The sequence below is a fragment of the Lycium barbarum genome, chromosome 6, assembly GCF_019175385.1.
Source record: "Lycium barbarum isolate Lr01 chromosome 6, ASM1917538v2, whole genome shotgun sequence".
In the NCBI taxonomy this organism is placed as follows: Eukaryota; Viridiplantae; Streptophyta; class Magnoliopsida; order Solanales; family Solanaceae; genus Lycium; species Lycium barbarum.
Genome location: NC_083342.1, coordinates 97,709,406 through 97,732,688, shown reverse-complemented (window position 1 = coordinate 97,732,688; position 23,283 = coordinate 97,709,406). Strand labels below are relative to the sequence as shown.

General features: G+C 35.7%; 2 protein-coding genes across 2 annotated transcripts; one reads left to right on the top strand and one right to left on the bottom strand.

Moving 5' to 3' along the window:
* Positions 1–8,402: 8,402 nt before the first annotated feature.
* On the top strand, positions 8,403–12,349 carry LOC132644955 (phospholipase A1 PLIP2, chloroplastic-like). The gene is made up of 5 exons (XM_060361649.1): positions 8,403–9,401; positions 10,062–10,598; positions 10,815–10,874; positions 11,045–11,461; positions 11,551–12,349. The coding sequence occupies exons 1-5, from the start codon at positions 8,811–8,813 to the stop codon at positions 12,127–12,129; spliced, it is 2,184 nt and encodes a 727-aa protein (XP_060217632.1). The 5' UTR covers positions 8,403–8,810; the 3' UTR covers positions 12,130–12,349.
* Positions 12,350–16,301: 3,952 nt separating this feature from the next.
* On the bottom strand, positions 16,302–22,521 carry LOC132644954 (uncharacterized). The gene is made up of 3 exons (XM_060361648.1): positions 22,109–22,521; positions 20,666–20,885; positions 16,302–16,670 (listed from the first exon to the last, which is right to left on the bottom strand). The coding sequence occupies exons 1-3, from the start codon at positions 22,312–22,314 to the stop codon at positions 16,455–16,457; spliced, it is 642 nt and encodes a 213-aa protein (XP_060217631.1). The 5' UTR covers positions 22,315–22,521; the 3' UTR covers positions 16,302–16,454.
* Positions 22,522–23,283: the final 762 nt, after the last annotated feature.

Here is a 23,283-nt window from a genome sequence, read left to right as displayed (position 1 = left end):
TTAGGCCTCCAAAATAGAGTTTTCCAGTCTTTGGTATAAGTAAAACCAAGAATTTTCGCTGGGTGTCCTTTTTAAGGACTGGTATTTATTTTTTGTTCCCGTTAACAAAAATAGTGCTAATATAGACTCCAACTTCTCCTCCTTCCTCTTTTATTGTAGAAACATGCAGACGTGCTCCTCCTTCCTTTCAGACTCTCAACTGATCTCACGCCATAGCCTTCTCTATAGTTACACCGTTGCATAGCTATCTACTAGAAAGAAGGGGGGAAAAGAAACAAATGTCGAAGTAGCCTACATGGAAAAAAAGTACTAGTATCAAGTAACAAGGATGGAAACAAAAAAAATTACAAGAGTGATGAATCATAACTTAAACTTCCTAACTTTTCGTTCACTGATTTCATTGGCTCAGTAAATGAACATGAATTTAATGGTGTTGAATTTGGTTCAGCTAACAGTTGGGTCTGTGAAAACAGCATTATTGCAAAGCCACAGGCAATATTAGGGAGATGAGTGCAAAAGGTCTTTTGGTCTTTATATTAGCTAAAGATTGATTATTTTTGCTGAACATTTAGTATGCTGGTTAAACTTTAAATACCAAGCCAAAAAGTGGCGGGCAATTTGACCGATTGTCCTTATTCGGGGGTGGTCTTTAATTTTTGCCCCTCAAATTGGTAGTCTTTAATTTTAGCTCTTCGTTAAAAATCCCTTGGTTTTGGATTCGAATTCCTGTTCAGTCAAAATTTCAAAAAAGAATCGCAAGGTAAAGTTTGGAAAAATTCTGTCTTCAGACAGAGTTTCAAACTTTACCTTAAGGCAAAATTTGCCTCAAACTCTACCTGATTAGACAGAGTTTGACTGCTAACTTTACTTAAGGCAGAGTTTTGCCTTCAGGCTTAAAACAGAGTTTTGCCTTATGCCTGAAGGCAAAACTCTACCTTAAGATAAAGGTTTCATCAAGGCAATTTTTTTTGTTTTTTAACTCAGTTGGAATTTTGCAAAACTCTATGTTAAGGCCTAACTTTTGCTACGAAACTCTGCCTTGCGTTTTTTTTTTTTTTTTTTTTGATTGAGCCGGAATTCGAATCCCAAACCTCGTGGTATTAGATGAAAGACAAAAATTAAAGACTAGCAATTTGAGGGCCAAAAATTAAAGACAAGTGCCTTTGTAAGGCAATCCGCACAACGAAAAAAAAAAAAAGGGGGGGGGGGGTGGGTGGGGGGGACCCCACCAAGCCCATCTAAAGAGTAGTTTTTGTGGACTTGGGTAGCTTCACTTGGGCGGGCAATTCGTAGGAATGTCCTTATTTTGGGGTGGTCTTTAATTTTTCTCAATTAAATTGGTGGTCTTTAATTTTTGTCCTTTGTTAGAATCTCCGCTCAGTTAAAAATTAAAAAATAAATCGCAAGGCAGAATTTTGCCTTCAAAATCCAACCTTACAAATCCAAACTTCTACCTTGCAAAATTCCTTTTTTTTTTTTTATTAAGCTGGGGTTCGAACCCAGAACTTCGAAGTATTAGGCGAAGGCCAAAAATTAAAGACCACCAATTTGAGGTACAAAAATTAAAGACCACCCCATAAGAAGGACAATCCGTGCAAACAAATGCACTTGGGCAGGCTAATGAAAGGGGTTATTTGCACTTGTGTCTCTGTTTTGTGCTGGTCTTTACTTTTTGTCCCTGGTAACAAATAACTATTTTTCGGGATATAAATTTATATTTTCGCATAATAATATCTCACGGATTATGTCTTGCACACTTAAAGAACTTATGCCCGGAGGCATAAGGTTAAAACTTAAAGCCCATTTGAAGGACAAACCGTGCAATAAAATGTAATGAAAGTGGTGGTCCTGTTGGATTTGTTGTGCGTTCGGAACAATTTTTTGTGCGGAGTGTCCTTCAAATGCACCGGTCTTTAGTTTTTGTCCATTTCGCTCAATACCATGAGATTTGGAGTTTGAACACCAGCTCAATTAAAAAAAAAAAAAAAAAAAAAAAAAGGACAATTTCGCAAGACAGAATTTTGTTACAAAGTTAGGCCTTAAGGCAGAGTTTTGGCATGCCTGAAGGCAAAACTCTACCTAAAGGTAGCAAAATTCTACCTACAGGCAGAGTTTTGCATCCAAACTCTACCTAGCGAATTTTTTTCATTTTTGATTAGGCGAAGGTTTGAACCCGAAACCAAAAAATTTTAGTGAAGGATAAAAATTAAAACCACCCCAAAATAAGGGCATTCCCACGAATTGTCCTGTTCGGAATCCATTGTTTCTAAACCCGACGCATCCTGCCTACCCCAATACACTATTTTAGGCCTCTAGTTATGTTACCTACCAATAAAATTAATGAATGGAAGTGGACTGCAAATTCAAATGTTGAGAAACGTAGTTTCAAACGATTTTTTTGAACAGATTTCCCTCTAAAGACACTGGTCTTTAATTTTTGTCCCTCAAACTGTTAGTCTTTAATTTTTGTTCTTGGCCTAAAAATTCATGAGGTTTGAGTATGAATTTCCGCTCAACCAAAAATTTAAAAAAAAATCTCAGTGCAGAATTTTGAATTCGCAAGGCAAAATTTGCTACCTTAAGGGTGTGTTCGGTATGGAGGAAAATGTTTTCCTATAAAATAAGTGAATTTTTACTTATTTTTTCATGTTCGTTTGGGTAGTGAAAAATAAGTGAATTTCTTATTTATTTTCTCATATTCGTTTGGTCGATAGAAAACGTTTTCCGGAAAATACTCATACAAGCCTCACCAACTCCAACCCAACCTCATACGACCCCTCCTTCAAAAAAAAAAATTCTTTTAATTTTTTTTTTTTGTTTTTTGCACCCCCACCCCCAATCCTCACCAAATCCAACCCAACCCCATACCCCCGACCCCTACCCACACCCCGCTCCCACCCACCCACCTCTACGCCCCCACCCCACTTTCATTTTTTTTTGCACCCCTAACCCCAACCACTCCAGTAACCCATACCCCCCCCCCCCCCAATATTATTTTTGAAGTTTTTAGTTTTTTTTTTCTGAATTTTCTACACTACCACATCCCCCATCACCCCCTCCCCCCCTTGCGTGGAACCCATACCACACCAATACCTCCCCCCAACCCCAACCATTTTTTAAAAGTTTTTATTGTCTTTTGCGGGTTTCTACACCCCCTACCCCAAAAAAAAAAAAAAAAAACTTTTCACCACCTACTCCCAGCCCCCTCTCCCAATACCCCCATCGCCCCCTCCAAAAGTTTTAATTTTTAACCACGCAAACATTCAATTTTTATAATTGTCAGCTTTTTCTTAATTTTTTTAGAGTGGCGGGGGTGTGGGGTGGGGTGCAAAAAACCAAAACAAATGTCAAAAAATATTTTTTGGGGGGGGGGGGGGGGGGTACGGTGGGGGTTGGGGTGCAAAAACCAAAACAAATGTCAAAACTTTTTTTTCAAAAATATTAATTTTTTTTTGCGCAGGGGGGGGGGGGGGCGCGGTGCAAAAAAAAAAGTCAAAACTTTTTTTCAAAAAAAAAAATTTTTTTGTGGGTGGGTGGGGGGTAGGTGCGGGGTTTGCATGGGGGGGGGGCAAAAAACCAAAAATAATGTCAACTTTTTTTCCAACAAAAAAATTATTTTTGAGCCGGGGGGGGGGGGGGGGGGGGAGGGAGGATAGGGTGGTTGGTGGAATGAACTTGTGAACTTGTTTTCCCTACTTTTATTAGGGAAGTCATTTTTTCCAATTTTGAGGAAAATATTTTCCAAAAAAAAAAAAAAATCCAAAATATTTTACCAAACGAACAAGAGAAAGTTGGAAAACTTCCTCCATACCGAACACACCCTAAGGCAAACTCTACATTATAAGGTAGCAACCTCTGCCTTAAGATAGAATTTTGCAGGCAAATTCTGCCTTGCTAATTTTTTTTAATTTTTGACTGAACGGGGGATTCTAAACCGAAACTCATGAATTTTTAGATAAAGGACAAAAATTAAAGATAAGCAATTTGAGGGGAAAAAACTAATGATCACTCCGAATAAGGTAAATAGTGCAAATTGCCTGTTTCAAACTAGTACTGGACTAGTTTTTTCTGAAAGGCCCAATCACATAAGCTAACTGAATAATTCATTTTTTTGCACGGGTTGTCCTTCAAAATAGGTCTTTAATTTTGTCCTTCGCTTAAAAAAGTGACCGAAAATACCCTGAGGATCTGGGTTTGAACCCCCGCTTAGTTAAAAAAAAAAAAAGGGGGGGGGGGGGGGGGGGACAATTTCACAAGGCAAGGTTTTGCGAAAATTCTGCAATAAGTCAGAATGTGTTTTAAGGCAGAAATTTGGCTTGTGAATTTTTACAAGGCATTTTCTTTTTTACTATGTTGGAATTCTAATTTTTCTACGAAATTCTGCTTTGCGATTTATTTTTACTGAGTCGAGGTTCGAATCCAAAACCTCGAGATATTTTAGGCGATGGAAAAAAAAAATTAAAGACCAGCAATTTGAGGGACAAAAATTAAAGGCCACCCCGTAATAAGGGCAATCGTGCAAATTGCCTTAAATAATTTGCTTCATTTTTCCCTTATAAGTGTTCCATTTACTACTCCCTCGGTCTATTTTTACTTATTCAAGTTTGACTTAAAACATCCTTTAAGAGGTAATAAATAAAATGACAATTTTACTATATCAACCCTAATTATTATAAATCATATCAATAATTGAAACCAATCAAACATAATTTAAAAGTAGTGCAACGACTAATAATTTCTTGAAGTTTCTAATTCAATAATTAATAATAAGGATCAACTAGATATGAAATGGTAAATTATTTCTTGATTTTTCAAACTTGACATCTATTTTTAGTATACTGGACAAGTAAAAATAGACAGAGGGAGTATTACAACAAGACTTGGTAGCTTTAATATTAATAAAACCATCGATAAAATTGAATTATTGGAAATCTTGATAGGAGGACATGGAGGTCAAAAATTAGGATGGAAGGTTAGTAGGTAGTCGGGCGTTTTTCTTTTTCATTCTCGATGTATTAGTATTATTCTTATACTTTTGCATTCTTAGATTTCTATTACCAAACAACAACAACAACAACATACGTAGTAGAATCCCACAATGTGGGGTCTAGAGAGGGTAGAGTGTACGCAGACCTTACCCCTACCTTGAAAGGTAGGGAGGCTGTTTCCGAAAGACCCTCGGCTCAAGAGACAACAAGACAAAAAGGTCATATAGGGACAAGCATATCGAAACAATATGAAAATGAGAAATAAATCGAGAAAGTCATGATAAAGCAATCTAGAAAGAAAGAAGCAATAGCTACCACAGATAAATAAGATAATCGAAGTACAAGACCCAACAAATATAAGCAGAAATCAAATGACAATACACGAATGAGCAAAACTACAACTACTAGGACGAGAGAAAAAGCAAGACTACCTCCTAACCTTCTATCCTAATCCGAGTCTTCCACAACCTCCTATCTACGATCATGTCCCTCTCCCCAATACTTCTTTGGCCTACCTCTACCTCTCCTGAAACCGTCCATAGCCAACCTTTCACACCTCCGCACTGGGACATCTGTGTCTCTCCTCGTCACATGCCCAAACCATCTCAGCTTCGCTTCCCGCATCTTTGTCCTCCACCGATGCCACTCCCACCTTATCCCGGATATCTTCATTCCTAATCCTATCCCTTCTAGTGTGCCTACACATCTACTGCAGCATTCGCATTTCCTCGACTTTCATCTTTTGAACGTGAAAGTTCTTAACTGACCAACACTCCGCCGCGTACAACAAAGTCGGTCTAACACCACCACTTTGTAAAACTTGCATTTAAGTTTTGGTGGCACTTTCTTGTCACACAGCACTCCAAAAGCGAGCCTCCATTTCATCCACACTGCACCAATACGATGTGCAACATCATCGTCGATATCCCCATCTCCCTTAATAATAGACCAAAGATACTTGAAACTTCTTTTCTTTTGGATGGCCTGGGTACCAAGCCTCACTTCCTCGTCAGCCTCATGTGGTACGCCACTGAACCTGCACTCTAAGTACTCTGTCTTGGTCCTACTCAACTTAAATCCTTTAGACTCCAACGTCTGTCTCCAGCCCTCCAGCTTAGCGTTAACTCCGTTGCGAGTCTCGTCAATCAAGACTATGTCATCAGCGAACAACATGCACCAAGGCACCTCACCTTGTATTTGTCGCGTCAATCCAATCATCACCAAGACAAATAAAAACAGGCTAAGAGTTGATCCCTGATGCAACCCTATCAGAACAGGAAAATGCTCCAAGTCTCCTCCTATTGTCCTTACCCTGGTCTTGGCTCCATCACACATGTCCTTTATCGCTTTAGTAGATTTCTATTACCAATTGTTGTTTATTTAGCCTTAATTGTTATATTCTTAGTTTTTAGACTATTATCTTCTTGTTGGTTATGCTTGTTATTACTGCTTATTGCCTTCCTTTTTCACCTATCTTTGAGCCGGAGATTTATCGGAAATAACCTCTATCTTCTAAAGGCAGAATTACGGTTCTGCGTACGCTTTACTCTCCCCATACTTGACTTGTGGGATCACACTGGGTTGTTGTTGAATAGCATAAAAGTGAGTTCCAAGCTTCCTTTCTCGATAAGAATTAAAGGAAGTATTGAAAAACATAAAGAAGTAAATTAAACTCTTAAATACGATTTGAACACAAGTTACAAAAGGAAAAGGTATAAGGATTAATTGTAGTTGAATTGTATTTATTTTTCTCAGTCGGGAAAACTATTAGGCAGTAGAGTGGAGGTTTGGAAGCTGATACACCTAGAAGCTAAACCTATTTTAGGCTTGTAACACAATTTGTCAATGAATCAACTATTAGGCAGTATAATGGAGGTTGGAAGGAATATTTGTCAACATTTAATTTATTAAATTTGCTACTTCAGTTTATGAAAGTAATTTTGCTTAGGCATTAAATACTACTAGTAGTATTTATGAAAGTAATGTTTTTTGTGTTGATTCCTTAAGAACGTTTTCTCCACGTTTTGTAAACAAAAAAAAATGTAATTTGTGTACTTTGTTTGTATCGGACGGGGAGAGAGAGAGAAAATGCACGTAAAGACTAAAGAAGCAAGATTGGGACACGTCACTCCATAATTTTGAATAGTTCATCTACCAAAGTTGACGTGGCAATCATGCAAGTGTATATGACAAGTCCTTTTATGAGCTGTTTCAAAGGGTCCATAAGGACGCGGTCACCTGGTACCTTTTTTTTTTTAAGTCGTGACGTGAAAGAAATTCTTAATTCTTTTCATTTTAAATCATATTCTTTTTCTTACTTTAGAAGTTGTCAAACTACACCAAATTTAAGAATTTAACTACGTTAATATTCGATTATCCGTTTATGTAATGTCTTTCTATTTAATTAATTTTGAACATTATCTGAAGCTAGTTATTATTATTTTATTTTTATAGCAAAGTTACCACACTTCAAATCAAAATGTCATGAGTTCGATTGTGAAGTTTTCTTTGTTCTCCCATTGAAGCGAAAAAACAACACTTTCTTCGTTTCAATTTGTTATCTTACTTTGATTTTTAATTTATTTAAAAAACTATATTTTTCTTAAATTGGTAACTTTTTAATTTCGACATTTCACATAACATGTTTATAATCACAAAATTAAATGACATTCTGATATCTTTAATTTAAGTCCACAAGATTATGAAGTCTTCTTCATTTTCTTAAACTCCATGCGAATCAAAATAAAGCAAACAAATTAAAATAAAGAGTGAATAGTATTATTTAAATATACAACTCAAATGATCATGTATAACAATAAAAATATAGTAAAAGTAGAATAAAAGGATTGGAAAATAAGCACTACTCTCTCCGGATAAAAAAAGTGTCCATTTAATCATCTACACACCGTTAAAAAAAATACCAACTCCTAGAAAAAAAAGGTAATTTGATTAAATTATCCCTAATTAAATAAATATTGGATTTGACTACATAACACTTAATAAGGGCAAATTTGAAAAACGAAAGTTAATTCTTTCTTAATTTGATAAGTGAACACTCTTTTTGACTCAAGAAAAAAAAAACTACGAGTCTGTTTGGATGAGCTTAAAAAAAGCAACAAAAAAAAAATTGAGATAGCTCAACTTATTTTTTTAAACTTATTTTAAGTATAAAATAACCTATAAGCTAACCAAACTCTAAGTGGACATTTTTTTATCGGGAGGGATTAATAAAAAATGGAAAGGGTAGCTAGAAGGGAATGAAAAGTGGGCAGGACGAAAAAGTGCTGTGAGAAAGATTGTGTTAAAATTATTAATTAAATAAAAGAAGCAAATCTTGCCACATAGATACGACATCGTATAGGTGGAGTGATGCTTTTGAAGTTTCCAGGAAAATAGGCGAGTCTTTTGGTGCAAAAATATCGTTTTTTTCCTCAAAGAAAGAAGAAACCTGAACAAGTAGTTCACCTGTTTATTTCTTCTTTGTTTACAAATACAAACCCAACATCTTTATATGCTTTTACTCTCTCTTTCTTTCCCCTTAATATTGAATTCGTTGTACAAAAAACCCGAAATCATCTCCAAATTCAAAGATTGTTGCCACCACCCAAAAGAAAAAAAAACCTTCACCTTTACATTTACAACAACACCCACATTCATTCTTGAACTCTAACTTCATATATATATTGACACCCCCAAAAAAGGAAAAAGGAAAAAGAAAAAAGCCTTAACCTTCACATTCACAAACTTACAATACCCATATTCATTCTTGAATTTTAACTTCACCCAAAAAAAAAAAAAAGTTGTAGAATTTGGAAAGGGTTTATGTTATCTATGGATGGTTTATGTTTAACAGGTGGAATTCAAGGTATGGTGGGGCCCATCACCGTAGCCGGTGCCGGTGGCCGGTCACCATCATCCATGTCAGTTGAAAAACCATCATCTCATAGAAATAATAATAATAATAAGTCATGGGGTTTTTCATTTAGGTATCCACTTAGATCTTTTTGGTCTGGTAGTAAAGGAAGGTATGATGCTATAGCTGTAGATGATGCAGTTTTGATGGATGATCAAAAGGAGGAGAAAGTAATTGAGGAGAAGGATGAAGGGCATAATGGGAATTGGGTTTTGAAGATTTTGCATATTAGATCTTTGAGTAAGGAAAAGGAGGAAGATGTTGTGGGGGGAAAGGTGGAGGGACAAAGTGGTGGTGAGGAAAGTGAAGGGAATGATAGGGAATGTGATGGTGTGGATGAAGAATGTGATGTGTGTTCTGTTGATGATGATGAGGAGAAATTTAAATTTGATAAGAATTCATTTTCAAAGTTGCTTAGAAGGGTGTCATTAGCTGAAGCTAGATTGTATGCTCAGATGTCTTATTTGGGAAGTTTGGCTTATTCAATTCCAAGAATTCAGGTAAATTCTTCAGGCATACTAGTTGTTATTGTTGTTGTTGTTGTTTATGTTGATTTCTCATTATTTGATTTCTGTGCTGATTTGTGAAAAATGAGGTCTTATGATGGAAAAATAGGTAGATATGTGAGTGGATTAATATGTTGCATAAATTGATTGAATATTGAATATGTAGATCTGACTTCTTCTGTTGTCTGTAAAATGGGTGTTTGAGAATAACAGCTTTTAGTGCTTAATTTTAGTGTTCTGAGGTTACAAAGGTCTCAAAAGGCGCGATCTTTAACTTTAGAGGTGTTTTTATGCATATGATTAACTTGACATGGGTTTTAGGGAATCAAAACTTTTATGGGTTTTAGGGAATCAAAACTTTTATTCCAGAATCATGAAATGACTTCTTCTAGCTGACCACGAAACCTGGATTTGAAGAACAAGGAAAGGACAACCTTGTTACCAAGATAGTTTTTGTGTTTTCATATTTGCTTATTCAAGATTTAACATTGTTCTATGATTATCGCGAGCTTTTGTCAAGTTGGCATTACATTTTGTAGTAGGTTATTAGTATGAAAACTAGATCTTTCTTGGGTTTATTCTGTTTATCTCAGAAGCAACTTCATTTGGCAGCCTGTGTCATAGGGTTTCATGTTTCTGTTTCTTATTGTGCAGCCAGAAAATTTATTAAGGAATCATGGATTACGTTTTGTTACGTCTTCATTGGAGAAGAAAGAAGAGGCATTGAAAGCTGAGAAAGAGAAGGCAGCAGCAGCAGCTGAAGACCAGGAGAAAAAAGAGAATGAAGTCTCTAAAACTCAGATAGATGAAGAAAGCACTACAAATTCAGTAGAAGGGGATGAGAAGCCCAGGGGGAATAGGATAAGTGCATCCACGGCTTACCATATAGCTGCCTCTGCCGCGTCTTATCTGCACTCTCATACAAAGAACATTCTTCCTTTTAAATCTTCCAACACTATCCTAAATGAAGGTTCCTCTGAAACAACCACCGGACGTGATGATAATATAGATGCAATGAACAGGGATGTTGCTTCTTTCATGGCGACCAGCGACTCGGTGACATCAGTAGTTGCTGCAAAGGAGGAGGTAAAACAGGCTGTTGCAGACGACCTGAATTCAAATCATTCTTCGCCCTGTGAGTGGTTCGTATGTGATGATGATCAGAGCTTGACAAGATTTTTCGTCATTCAGGTATGCGGGTTGCCCAATTTTATTGTCACCTTTTACGTCATTCAGCTTGGAAACAGGGCAGGGTGGTGGTGTTGATGATAATGTAGTGGTTGTCTTTTATTTGATAAAGAAAGGGGTCGAGGAAAAAAAAAATAACTGAGATAGATTTAATTCTGAGTTTCTCCTGCATTTTTTGGCTTGTTCTTGTTCCTGAATTTCATTTTTATCTACTTGCAGGGATCAGAGTCGTTAGCATCATGGCAAGCAAATCTACTCTTCGAACCTATTCAATTTGAGGTATTTATCACATTAATAGATGCTTGTTAAAAATTTAAACTATGCTCTGTTTTATAGTCCGACTGTGTTGTCGGGCTAGCATAACGTGCACAAGTATTTTCCTGATTGCCTTCATATAAATTGATGAAGTCCACCTAGTAAAATCTTATGTGATTGCATCTTTTATTTAGGGTCTGGATGTAATGGTCCACCGAGGTATTTATGAAGCTGCAAAGGGCATGTATGAACAAATGCTGCCAGAAGTACGTTCACACCTTAAATCTCATGGTAGTCATGCGAAATTCCGTTTTACTGGACACTCCCTTGGTGGAAGTTTATCATTGCTTCTCAATCTCATGCTTTTCATACGGGGAGAAGTTCCCCCATCTTCCTTGCTTCCTGTTATAACTTTCGGTGCACCATCAATAATGTGTGGAGGAGACCGCCTCCTTCGCCGCCTTGGCTTGCCTAAGAGTCATCTGCAGGCAATCACAATGCACCGAGACATTGTACCCCGAGCCTTCTCTTGCAATTATCCCAATCATGTTGCAGAATTTCTTAAAGCTATTAATGGAAACTTCCGCAATCATCCATGTCTGAATAACCAGGTTAGAACCTATAGTGTCACAAGTTTCTTTTACAGTGTTGGTCCACTTACCTTGAAGATTACTTAAGTATTTGTTTCTTTTATCAACAGAAGTTGTTGTTTGCTCCAATGGGGGAGTTCTTAATTCTGCAGCCAGATGACAAGTTCTCTCCAAACCATGACCTGCTACCTTCAGGTTCCGGTTTGTATTTAATGAGCTATCCTGTATCAGATTCAACAGAGGCAGAAAAACAAATTCAAGCCGCGCAGGCTGTGTTTTTAAACTCACCTCATCCACTTGAGATCCTAAGTGATCGATCTGCCTATGGTTCTGGAGGAACAATACAAAGAGATCACGACATGAACTCCTACTTAAAATCTGTAAGAAACGTAATTCGTCACGAGCTGAACAACATCAGAAAAGCTAGGAGGAAGCACAGGCGCAGAGTTTGGTGGCCATTGGTTTCACCTAGTGGAGCTAATGCTGGTATTGTTGTTAGAAAGTATGTCGAATCAGGTAATATGGGACATGGCAAGATCAACTTTGCTGGCATTTTACATAGTGGGAAAGAGTCATTAAAGCGATTCAGTACACTAGTTGCATCACAGCACATGCACTTGCTTGTGGTGCTTTTGTTTCCTGCAAGGTTGCTTATTGTGGGGACTTTTAGCATGTTGAATTTTCGATGAATCGCTGGAAAAGCATTGGACAAGTTAAGGAGGGTTAGATGATTCTTTATTCTTTGACAACTATTGTTCCTCCCTGGTTTTCTGAAAGTGGGGAACTTCTTGGATGAAAGAAATCCAAATATTAGCAAAATAGATTTACAATTTGGATCCATTTGTTATTGATCAAAATTGTAGCCAGATTATTAATCCATTTATGGAATGCAAATGATGTATACTTATATATGTTTGATGTGGTAATGATATAGTCTCTTCTCAAAGGGATGTTTAGCTTTGCATCACAAGAATCTTATGGATTGAGAGGCCAATTTAGAATTTAGAGTCGGCGGGTTTAGAACGGACGAATAAGAAACAAAATACACACATACATAGTGGCACTAGATCTTCTAACCTTTTAATTTATCTAATATTGATAGAAAAAAAATGAGAACAAAATGTTGGGACAATGATGGCTGGCCCTGTATGTCCAAAGTTTTGGGATAAAACGCACCCTGAGAGGCTATTCTATAAATTCTGCTGATGCTTAAAAGAACAATTGAAAATTATTATGGGAATTAATTATAACAAACATCAGAGTCACCAGGAAACAAGTATCCCAATTTGTCAAAAGAGTATTAATGATGTAACCGAAAAGGAGTGGCATTAATAATTAGGCACGTGCAGTAAACAAGATATTTTATGAGAAATATCGTAGGCAACAAGTGTATTTTTTCACATCTCCTTAACGTCTCAATCAGTAAGCAATTATTAAAGCAGTGCCCAAGAAGGCAAGAAGTAATATCTTAAGTGTGACATTTGGGAAGTGTTAAACAACTGAATATCAACCATGTGTGTGGCAGTCCAGATTCCTTATTTGGTAAAGATCTTAATAATGAATATCAGAATTACAACGTAACAAGAAACAAAATTTTAAAAGCTTTGAAAGTTGAGAGAAGCAATGTGCCGATATATGATACTTTCTCCAGTCTTTTTTAGTTGTCGGTTCTGCCAAACAAACTTGGTCCAACATAATTGTCCCTTAAAAAAATCTACATGATATTAATTACTATTTTCTTCCAAATGTATTCTTGTTTCAATAAAATGATTTATATAGTTTTCTAAAAGGTCTTACCAATCTTTAGGAAAAGTATGAGGAGAGATAATAAGTAACTTACTTAGTCAAATGATCGTTATGATTAATGTTATTAAGTAGTACACTTTTTATAGTAATATTTTCCTAAAACCTTAGTAGTTCCATTATAAGCATTTATGTGATATTATTTTTTATCTCCCTTTTTTCCGCTGTCCACTTTCTCTCAGGCAGATCAAGTCACTAATGCAACATTATGTACTTTTTTGATCATGAATATTTGAATGGTTGTTGGTTGTTCAAGAATTCTTGTTTAGGCAAATGATATCATTCATCTATAGTGTTTTGATCTAAGATTTCAATTCTTCCTTGTTTCAAGAGTAATATATTTTTCCATGGAGCTAAAGTACACCCAGTAAACTGTGTGACAATACATATAAATTGCAGGACAAAGTAGAAAATGTTACTTATTTCCTAAAGTTTATATTGACAGAGCAAAAAATATTTATTGATTTTTTTTTTATTAGCATATAATAATTATCCAACTCTAGACCTAGTACATACAAATACATCCGCGAGCCCCACAATGTTCTTTGTGCTTCTAAAGTTGAAAGTGGTTTTAAACTTTTAATAAGATGGGGCAATTTGCAGGATTGCCCTTCGCTGGGAGTGACCTTTAATTTTTGCCCCTCAAATTGGTGGTCTTTAACTTTTGCTCTTAAGACTCAAATTCTGCCTTAGATGGATAGTTTTGCAAATTCTATCTTAAGGCTCAAATTCCGCATGAAATTTCACATGGATAGATTTGCAAAATTTTGCCCTGTGATTTTTTTTTTTTTAACTAGGTTGAGATTTGAACCCACAACCTCAGAGTATTAGGCAAAGGGCAAAAAACCACCAATTTGAAGGACAAAAATTAATGACCACCCCCAAATGAAGGACAATCCGCGCCAAAAAAAAAAAAAACAGATGTAACAGGATCCATAGTGACAACTGAATCTTGATGAAGTAGTGTGTAATGCCTATCCAAATCCAACAATGCACATGGGCCACCGGACCCTCCACGCCAATAACCACTTTTTCATCTTTTTATTTTTTTATTTTTTTTATCCGGCGTTCGGTAATCACATTGGAGCTCGACTAATACGCATCGTGTAGGCTCATTTGGGGGTAATATCAAGAATTTTTTTCATACCCAGAATTTAAACTCGAGACCTTTAATCAAAGGAGGAGCAGCCTCATCCACTTCACCACATCCGTTGATGGTGACCCCTTTTTCATCTTCATCTACATTTTATGCGTATATTTCGCTTATCTGTACACGCCATTAGGCATTAGACCCCAATTTTGTCACTACCTTTTCTTTCATTTTGATCTCCTTTTCTTTTCTTTTCTTCCTTCATTCACACATAATTGATAATTCTCTCAGCTGTATATGCATTGCATATCCAATATTATTATGGATAAAACATCCAGCGTGGAGTAGGATAAAACCAAAATACACAAACAAAATAAGGTGTAATATATTGAATCGGATTTTTATAATTGACTTTGTATTTTATGCCAAAAGGTATTTTTCCTGTTCTTAGATTTGACGTTACACGAACACTTGACAAGTGATTTAGAAAGATCAAATTGGGGGAAATGCCCCAGAAGTCGAACACCAACTAGTATTTCGAGTCAGTTGACATATCATTCTAGGATACCCTATCCAGTATCCACCATGTTAACGTTCATTTATTTTTTTCCTGGTAGCCTGAAATAGAATAATCCTCTCAAAATGTAGGAGAGAAAAATGCAGAAAATACTACTCGTATTAACTTCATTGCACGGAGGCTGCTAACAGGATTATCAACGATTGACATTTCATATTTCTATTCAACAACGTGTAACGTATGGACTATTATAGGGTTGAACGTTTTCTTTATGATAATGATGTCTAGGCCAGCATGCACACACCTTGATTAACTAGCGTTGTTACCTCCTCCACCACAAGGAATCACGTCCTTTAAAACTTAGACGGGTGAAAATAATAAATATTTAATATAGCTAATAGAAAAACAAAAGGAAAAAAAAAAAAAAAACTCCACCTCCTTTAGTCAATTTCTAGTCTCATTTTACTCAGCATTGTTAATAAAATAATCTAAGCTAGTTACTTAAAACTTGTAGCGAAGCTAGGTACCATACTTTGACTTATGTGTTGAAAAACAAAACGAAGATAAAGTGTTAAGAAGAGCAAGGGTGAACTCAATATGGATTAAATTTTTATACTATTTAAAATATGGTAAAATATTTAATTTAAAGAAATTAGACAACATTTTGAGAACAATTTAAATAAGAAAATAGAATAATTAGTCTTAAACTAGGAGTATAAAATTAAACTTATGACTCTAGAACTTTAATATTCGGACGTCATAGAAACTCTTCAATTTTACATATCGCTATCATTTATTTATTTAATTTTTTGGGCAAAAATAAACCAATTGTAGACTCCGCAAGGAACATCGACATCATGCAACATTACACACGTTTGTTGAATTTAAATTGCACACCTAAGCTGAGGTTTAAAAGTCTTCGTTTATAGGTCATTCATGAAGCCGACAACCAGCTGTATTCATCAATTACATCACTGTGTTTATTATGGATATCCAATAAGTTAGGAAGGTTGGTGGATTTACCAGAAAATTTGCAAAATATTACTCCATGTGTTTTTGCTCATGATCCTATTACAATTTGGAGAGGCAGAAACCAGAGTCTCACAGTACGTGGCACCTATCTTTGGGTCAAGATCAAATTCAATCTTGCACGCAGCAACTGAGTAGCGTTTCCAGTAAATACTAACAACGAAAATGTTAATCAATCAACTACGTCTCAATTTTGGTTCCATTAAGACTTGTTTCATTCCAATAATGATGAAGTTATTTTTTAGTGTTTTTTCCTTCTGGACTCCTCATTCAGCAAATACTGTTGATCTCAAAGCCACACAATTTGAGCAACTTTTGGTAAAAGCTTGAATATTAACTTAAGCCATCCCAAATCAAATTACATTAACATGAAATGCCAAACAATTTGGAAAGTTCAGTATATAAACTTTCTGGCTGAAGAGTTAAAGCGGATAACGTGTATATTTTTATTCCTATTTTGGCGTCAAGTTACATTTAACACAATACAGAAGCCATTAGAGTAATGGTTCAAAGTAGCAGGCATACAATTTATTAAGTCATTTTAGTATCTGTAACAGCAGGCATATCTAAACAATCTACAGATCCAATTTTCCTGCCAGGTACCACGAATGCATTGCAAGGCAACCGAATGAGAAAATGTTTGCAAGGGAAGATAGCCCATGAATCATCCCAAATTTCTTGTTCATTGCTTTAAGCTTTGGATTAACCTTTGCGACTTCCTGGTTTTTAGTCCACCCGACTTCCTCCCCGATGTTCTCCTCTCTCTCTATCTTATGCCTTTCCTTCATCATCTGCCCAACATCAAACGCATTTTTTCACATCAGAGTCCAATGAGAAAACTAATCAAAAGACTTTTCTGGGACAGTTTTCAAACTACTAATTTTAACAGAAGTGGGGTGTTCTATATCACAGTATCTCCTAATTTAGAGAAGTGCTCTAAGATTGCAGGTGTCATCTCAATATCAAGACAAACATATTTGTCTGCAGTAAACCACCCACTTTTAGCAAATAAGCAAATAAATGAAGCAACAGTACTATCCAATTATGTCAAACCATTTCATAATCTATCACAATGTTGCATCAAATAGTGAAATTCATCAATGCAGGGAAAATCACCCGCTGCTCGTTATCATTAGTTCATACGAACAAAGTCAAAGAACCTCATGTCTTTGGGCGCAAAGCTCCCAACAAGTTAGTAATATGTTTCTACCACACATAACCTGTTTTGTAAGTAATAAGCTTAATGAACTTATAGGAAAACTCCTGTTTGTATGAATTAATCTAGAAAAAATTATTAGCATAATGCATACGAAAACAGCTAGAGGATCAAAAATTGCTACTTGAGCTTCAAAAAGCGAATAAACAACAAGACAAGACGAAAACAAATAAAGTTAGCAGTTCCCTAGAGCATGCATCTATACAATACTTTCCATTTCAAGAAGAAACGTAGGGCAGAATATATGAAGGGCAATGATCCAATTTTCAGTATGAATGTAGACATCCGTTCAAATTTATTGCATAACAAACATACAAATCTAAAAACTACATAAACATTTTACTTAGTAATAATTAATAAGATCACAGTTGAAGAAAAATCTGTTTGATGAATGGCAAAAACAACCAAGGTGGGTCGCCTACCTGAATCAACGCTATCTATTTCGCTCCATTAGGACCCATTTCATTCCAATATTCTAAAATCAATGTTTGACACAGCAAAAGGTTCTCTACATTTTCTACTGACGTCAAATACCTAACGAGATTAAAGAAACTTGTAGCACCCAAGGTTGTCGCCTAATGGCTAATGAAACGGGTGAAAACCATGGGAGACCAGGATTCATATCTTAGTAGAGGCAAGAAATGTTAAGTGATTCTTCTCATCTGCCTAAGTCCTGGTGTCTTGGTAGGCAGAGTAACCCAATATTGGTGATCGTGGAATATAAAAGCTACATGGCAGAACGGTTTTGAGGTCGTCGCATAAGCTAGCTGGACAACCATTTTTTTTTTTTTTAAAATAGAGATTATAAGTTCTCCTACCAAACATTAGACCTAAGTGAACTGACATGATTGGACCTTAATTCCAACTAGTCGCTATCACTTATATGGATCTTTTTCTGAAATGGAATATCCGATTATTTGCAAAATCTGCATGGATTCAAAAAGATTGCAAGTCTTTGGAGGCAACTTCTTTCCATGCAAGGAATCAAAGGAAAAATGGATTCTGACAATGTTGTCAAATGCTCATCTGAGGCGTGCCTAAGCCCTGAAGCTCTGAGAAGCTCAGGGTAGGCGTGTCCTAAGTTGGTTGAATCATGATATCCAAGGTTTGCACCCACTTCATTGATCACTAGACCGCACCCTTGGTGCAGTTGGTTGTTCATATTAGACCTTTGACAAGCATATTCTGAAAGTACTTACGAAAACTAGTATATAGTTCCTATCAAAAATAATTCCCTATCAAAAAATTAGTATATAGTGAAATTGAGAAGCTCAACAGATTAATATGCTATTGACAAGTAATCCATATTATAATACTATCTCTTCTAAAACGTTCAATGTTCTTAGGGAATTAATTAGTTCTTTTACCTTCCATCTATATTTTATTTATTTATTTACTCCTTTAAATATCTAATTATTATTTCTCATAATGAGTAAATACCGATGCCATAAGAAAGGTGGTCCTTGCAAGGACAGCTCCAATATGGGTTAGTTTCTTTTTTCTTCTTTTTTACACGGGTAGGTTCAAAAAAAGAGGTGAAACCTTTGCAATTTGTGCCACTAAATAGAAGATAATTCCATCATCTTCCAAAAACATAACTTCTGTTTTATCTTTCAAGGGATCGTAAACTCTATCGGGCTGTGATAACAAATAGTTGTTCTCAAAATCTCAGCAACCTAACCTATTGTGGTTACTCCCTGCGCTCGACATCGTTACCCTGTTCGTAAAAATGCATATTACCCCTTTCTAGTTTGAAACTCACTAATATGACCAATCATTGATAGAGTACAAATCCTCCCTGGTGAATACTATTCTTTTCACCCAACCAGAGGATAAAATCATGAATATACACACTGAGAGTACTCATCAAAAAAATGGTAATTAACCAATTCTGTTTTTCCTCTATAACTTTAGTAATAATAGGAAGCTGCATAAAAGTACCAGGAGAGTAACAAGGCAGAAAGCACAAGGGTATAAATAAAGTTTTATAAGACTGTTGTATTACTATATACTTAATCATTGAAGGTTTAGATACTAGAGAAAATACCAAAATAGTAAATTTTACTGTTTCCTCAATGCGGAAGCTAAAATCACATGGAAGGAAGATGTCTCAACTCTCAAAAGGCCTATAATCTCTCTCGGTACCCATCCGACTGAAGGAAGATTAGAACACAATGGAAGAAAAAGTTTCATATACTCTATATCAACTTGTTGGAATTGTTGGTACACTTGCAACAAATATAGTATTTGCCAGGGCTATTAGTTTGTTAAAGATTTGTATGTTAGTAGAGAAAAATGTAGATAACTCATTCTTTGTCTTTAAAATCAAAAGATTGATTATTGTAATGAAAGTGTCCAGATCAAGCGGGATAGCAAGATGGATATTAATGATCATCTAGCCGGTCAGAACTATTTAGGGATTCAGGTGTAGATGTTTTAATGGAAAAACTAACAGCATTAAACATGAAGAAATAGCAACAGGGTGAATCATTTCGTTTTTGAAACTGGAAGTAGTGGACTAGCCTATTTTGCTACCACAACGAGGTAACTGGAGGTGCTAAAAGCATGGGAGGGAATTTATCGTTTCCTTGTGATAAGTTCATGGGATCTTATGCCTTTCCCATATTTCCAAGTATAGGGAGGAATCAAAGCTTTCTTTGTGATAAGATCACGGGATCTTGCGCCTCTCCCAATTTCCTTACAGTCCAAAAGACACACTGGTCAGGCTTTCTTTGGATTCCCTCCATCTTAATCCCCACACTTTATTGTCATTTTCTAATGTTGGCCTAAGTAGTCTTTTCTCCAGGATAACAATAAAATGTTTAAAGAACAGCTCTTACCAGTACCTAGTCATCAGGGGACAGAAACTAAGCATTCGTTTCTCCTGGATAAGAATAAAATGTTTTAAAGGACAACTCCTATCAGTTTCTATTCATCAGGGGCCTCAGAAACCAAGTAATGATAATTATTTACAATCTAAAGGTAAACCAAAGGCCAAAACTTAAGGTAAACCCATTAAAAGTGGTTTTCCATTCAAAAGGGTATCACCTTATAAGCCTGCATCAGCATTCCAAAAGGCTGCAGGGCCTATAGGTGAAACTATTTTGAAATAGCAACACAGCCATACTTCTTTTTTTTTTTTTTTTTTTTTGAAACTGGTAAATCACAGCCATACTATTCTAGCATAGCATTTATCACTTGTGTAACTCCTTCAAAATAACAGTTTGGCTATATGTTGTTGCATAAGCGCTTCTTTTTCTGATTGTATCCCTTATCTCAAGGCGGGATGGGATGGGATAAATCTATAACCTGTTCCCTGTGGCAGTTTTTCAAAAAAGTGACCATTAATAGACTGATCTATTCCCTTAACCATGTTAGTAGTTTATTTCAGTCAATACAATGGATTCCAATTTTTAAAATTCAAACTTTACAAACTAAGTGGCTATCCTATCTATTTTCACTAAACTCGGGATAGTTGCTGCTAAAACCGCACATAACAATTGGACTAACCAAGCTTATTAGTACTCATTTGGACATAAAAAAGTTACATGGCATAATACAATCTAGTACCTGAATGGTCATAGGAGTAAAGACAAAGAGATTGCTGAGGTTGAAAGCAAATGCAGCAAGAATGAAACCAAGTTGGTACTTCTCAGAAGCAGACGCAGTCTTCCAAGGATGCAAGTACCCGAAAGAACCCACGGACACAGCACAACATACACCCACCATGGAAAAGTAGGCAGGAAACATTTTACTCTGCAGATTCCCAAACTGATGCCTAGGCAAATTCCTACAAGAAAAATATCCAAAGGTACAAGGGAAGCGTCATCAGAAAACCCATTGAGCGAAGTGAGCACAGAGATTTCATGTAACAGGCACCAACTAACTCGGGGTCGAGGTAAAGTTGGTTGATGTTATTTCAATTAAATCCATTAGAAAATGAGGCAAAAAAACTAAAATTAGACGAAATGGGGGTTGAAATATAGAAGTAATGTTAGGTGTTTGCAGTGGCGGATCCAGGATTTTCACTAAGAGGGTTCAAAAGATAAAAATGTTAGTCTGGGATCTGAACTTGGAACCTTAAGGTAAATTTTGAACCCCCTTAACCATTGAGCCAACCTCTAGTCTTGTGTTCAGGGATTCAAAAACTATACATATATACATAAAGAATAAAAAAAATTACACCCTCACCCCCTCTTAGATTCGCCCCTGGGTGTTTATTTCTTACCATAATTGAGTTTTTCTTTTCCTTAGAGGAAAATGTTTTGGACTTCTATAAATTAAGGCTCCTTCCTTTTCTCTAGGTAGCATCCACAATGTAGTCCTAAGGGCTTTGTGGGTCTTGTTTGGGGGAGAATTTGTGAGACACGAGTGTTATCCTGACACTTGTGTGAACCTCTTTTCATAGTGAATTTTGTGAGTTTATTTCTCTCTATATTTTGTACTCTCTTTTATATAGTGGATTACTCATCTCTTCCTACGGATGTAGGTCGATTGACCGAACCACGTCAAAATATTGTATCTCCTATGTATATTGCTCTTTTGTTGTCTAATTTATCATTTTTCAAGGTTTGCTTATTTAGCTTACGCATGACACTTGATTATTTTGATCCTAACACTAATACCTCTGGTAAAGAACCAGTAAATACAAATGGATTTTACATAGCTAACCGCAGCTAATTCGGGACTGACACATAGTTGATTGATACCGGAAAAAGGAAAACATACTCCCTCCGTCCATTTTCACTTGTCCATATTTGACTTAGTACACCCCCCTTAATGAGCAATAAATAAAATGACAATTTTACTATACCACCCATAATTATTATAAACGATCAATCATTCATACTTTAAAAGTTGCACAGCCACTAACAATTGCTAGAAATTTTCAACCCAATAACTAATAATAAGGGTAAAATAGGTATGACATGGTAAATTATATCTTAATTATCTAAACTGGACAAGTAAAAATGGAGGGAGGGAGTAGGTAGAAAAGGATTAAGGGGAATATACTTGAACATGATGATACCACCAATGAAAGTGACCCATAGAGCAGCACCAAAGGCAGTGGAAAAGCATAATAGATGAGCCAATTTCAGAAAAGTAGCAAGCTTAGGAGGATGTTGACCATCTGATTTTGATCCGAAAGTTTCTGGAGAAAAAAGTACTCCAATTGCCAAGAACGCTACAGCAGCTAAGAATCGTGTCATCCAAGCCATGATGGTCTTCTCTTCTATGATTCTCAGAATAATAACAGAGGAAAATGGGTTTTCTGGGTGAGATTGATTAAGGGGGTCACTAGCTTTGGCTTTAACTACTACTTACTACACTTCGAGAAGCTTCTTAATTGCTCTAATTGGTTCTTCAGTCCAGATGTTGGTGGGACAAGAGCAGAAGGGTCATTCGCACAAATGACCTTATTCGGGTCCCTCAAATTGCTAATTTGGTATCTAACTTTTGTCCTTCCGCAATTTAAGTGGGGAAAATACTCAAATTGACATATATATACATAATAAGAAAAATATTTACGAAATATAAGTAATTTTTCTATTTATAAAACATAACAATAGATTTCTTACAAAATATATACGAAATTTTCGCTCAAGTTTGTTTTTTTAAAATAATTAATTTTTTCTGCTCAAGGCTTAAAAAAATTGCTCAAAATTTTGTGTATGAAATGTGTATATCTCGCTCAAAGCTTAAAAAGTTCGCTCGGAATTTTGTATATGAAAAATATATGAAATGTGTATATTTGGTTCAAGGCTTAAAGCTTTCCCTCATTTTGTGTATAAAACAGTATGAATTATGTATATCTCGCTCAAGGCTTAGAATTTTGCTCACATTTTTTGTATATAACGTTTATGTTAGGTTTCTGAAAAACTAATACAACTACAACAACATTCATACAATATTTAGGGCTTAAAAAAATTGCTCAAAATTTTGTGTATGAAAAAATATATGAAATGTGTATATCTCGCTCAAGGCTTAAAACGTTCGCTCAAAATTTGTGTATGAAAATTATATTAAAAATTTTGCACAGATATACACATTTCATACATGTTGCATACAGTTTTTATACACAAAAAATTGATTGAATTTTTTTTAAAATAAAAAATGAAAATTAATTTGAAAAATTAAGATCCGTTATATTTTGTAATAAAGAGTCTTAAGTAGGTAGCCTATGTCAT

Coding starts and splice junctions, on each gene's coding strand:
- LOC132644955 (XM_060361649.1), top strand. CDS start 8,811: ATGTTATCTATGGATGGTTTATGTTTAACAGGTGGAATTCAAGGTATG. Junction 10,599..10,814: donor CAAGATTTTTCGTCATTCAG/GTATGCGGGTTG, acceptor ATCTACTTGCAG/GGATCAGAGTCGTTAGCATC. Junction 10,875..11,044: donor TCGAACCTATTCAATTTGAG/GTATTTATCACA, acceptor TCTTTTATTTAG/GGTCTGGATGTAATGGTCCA.
- LOC132644954 (XM_060361648.1), bottom strand. CDS start 22,314: ATGGCTTGGATGACACGATTCTTAGCTGCTGTAGCGTTCTTGGCAATT. Junction 20,886..22,108: donor GGTGGTATCATCATGTTCAA/GTATATTCCCCT, acceptor TTTTTCTTGTAG/GAATTTGCCTAGGCATCAGT. Junction 16,671..20,665: donor TTACTCCTATGACCATTCAG/GTACTAGATTGT, acceptor GATGTTGGGCAG/ATGATGAAGGAAAGGCATAA.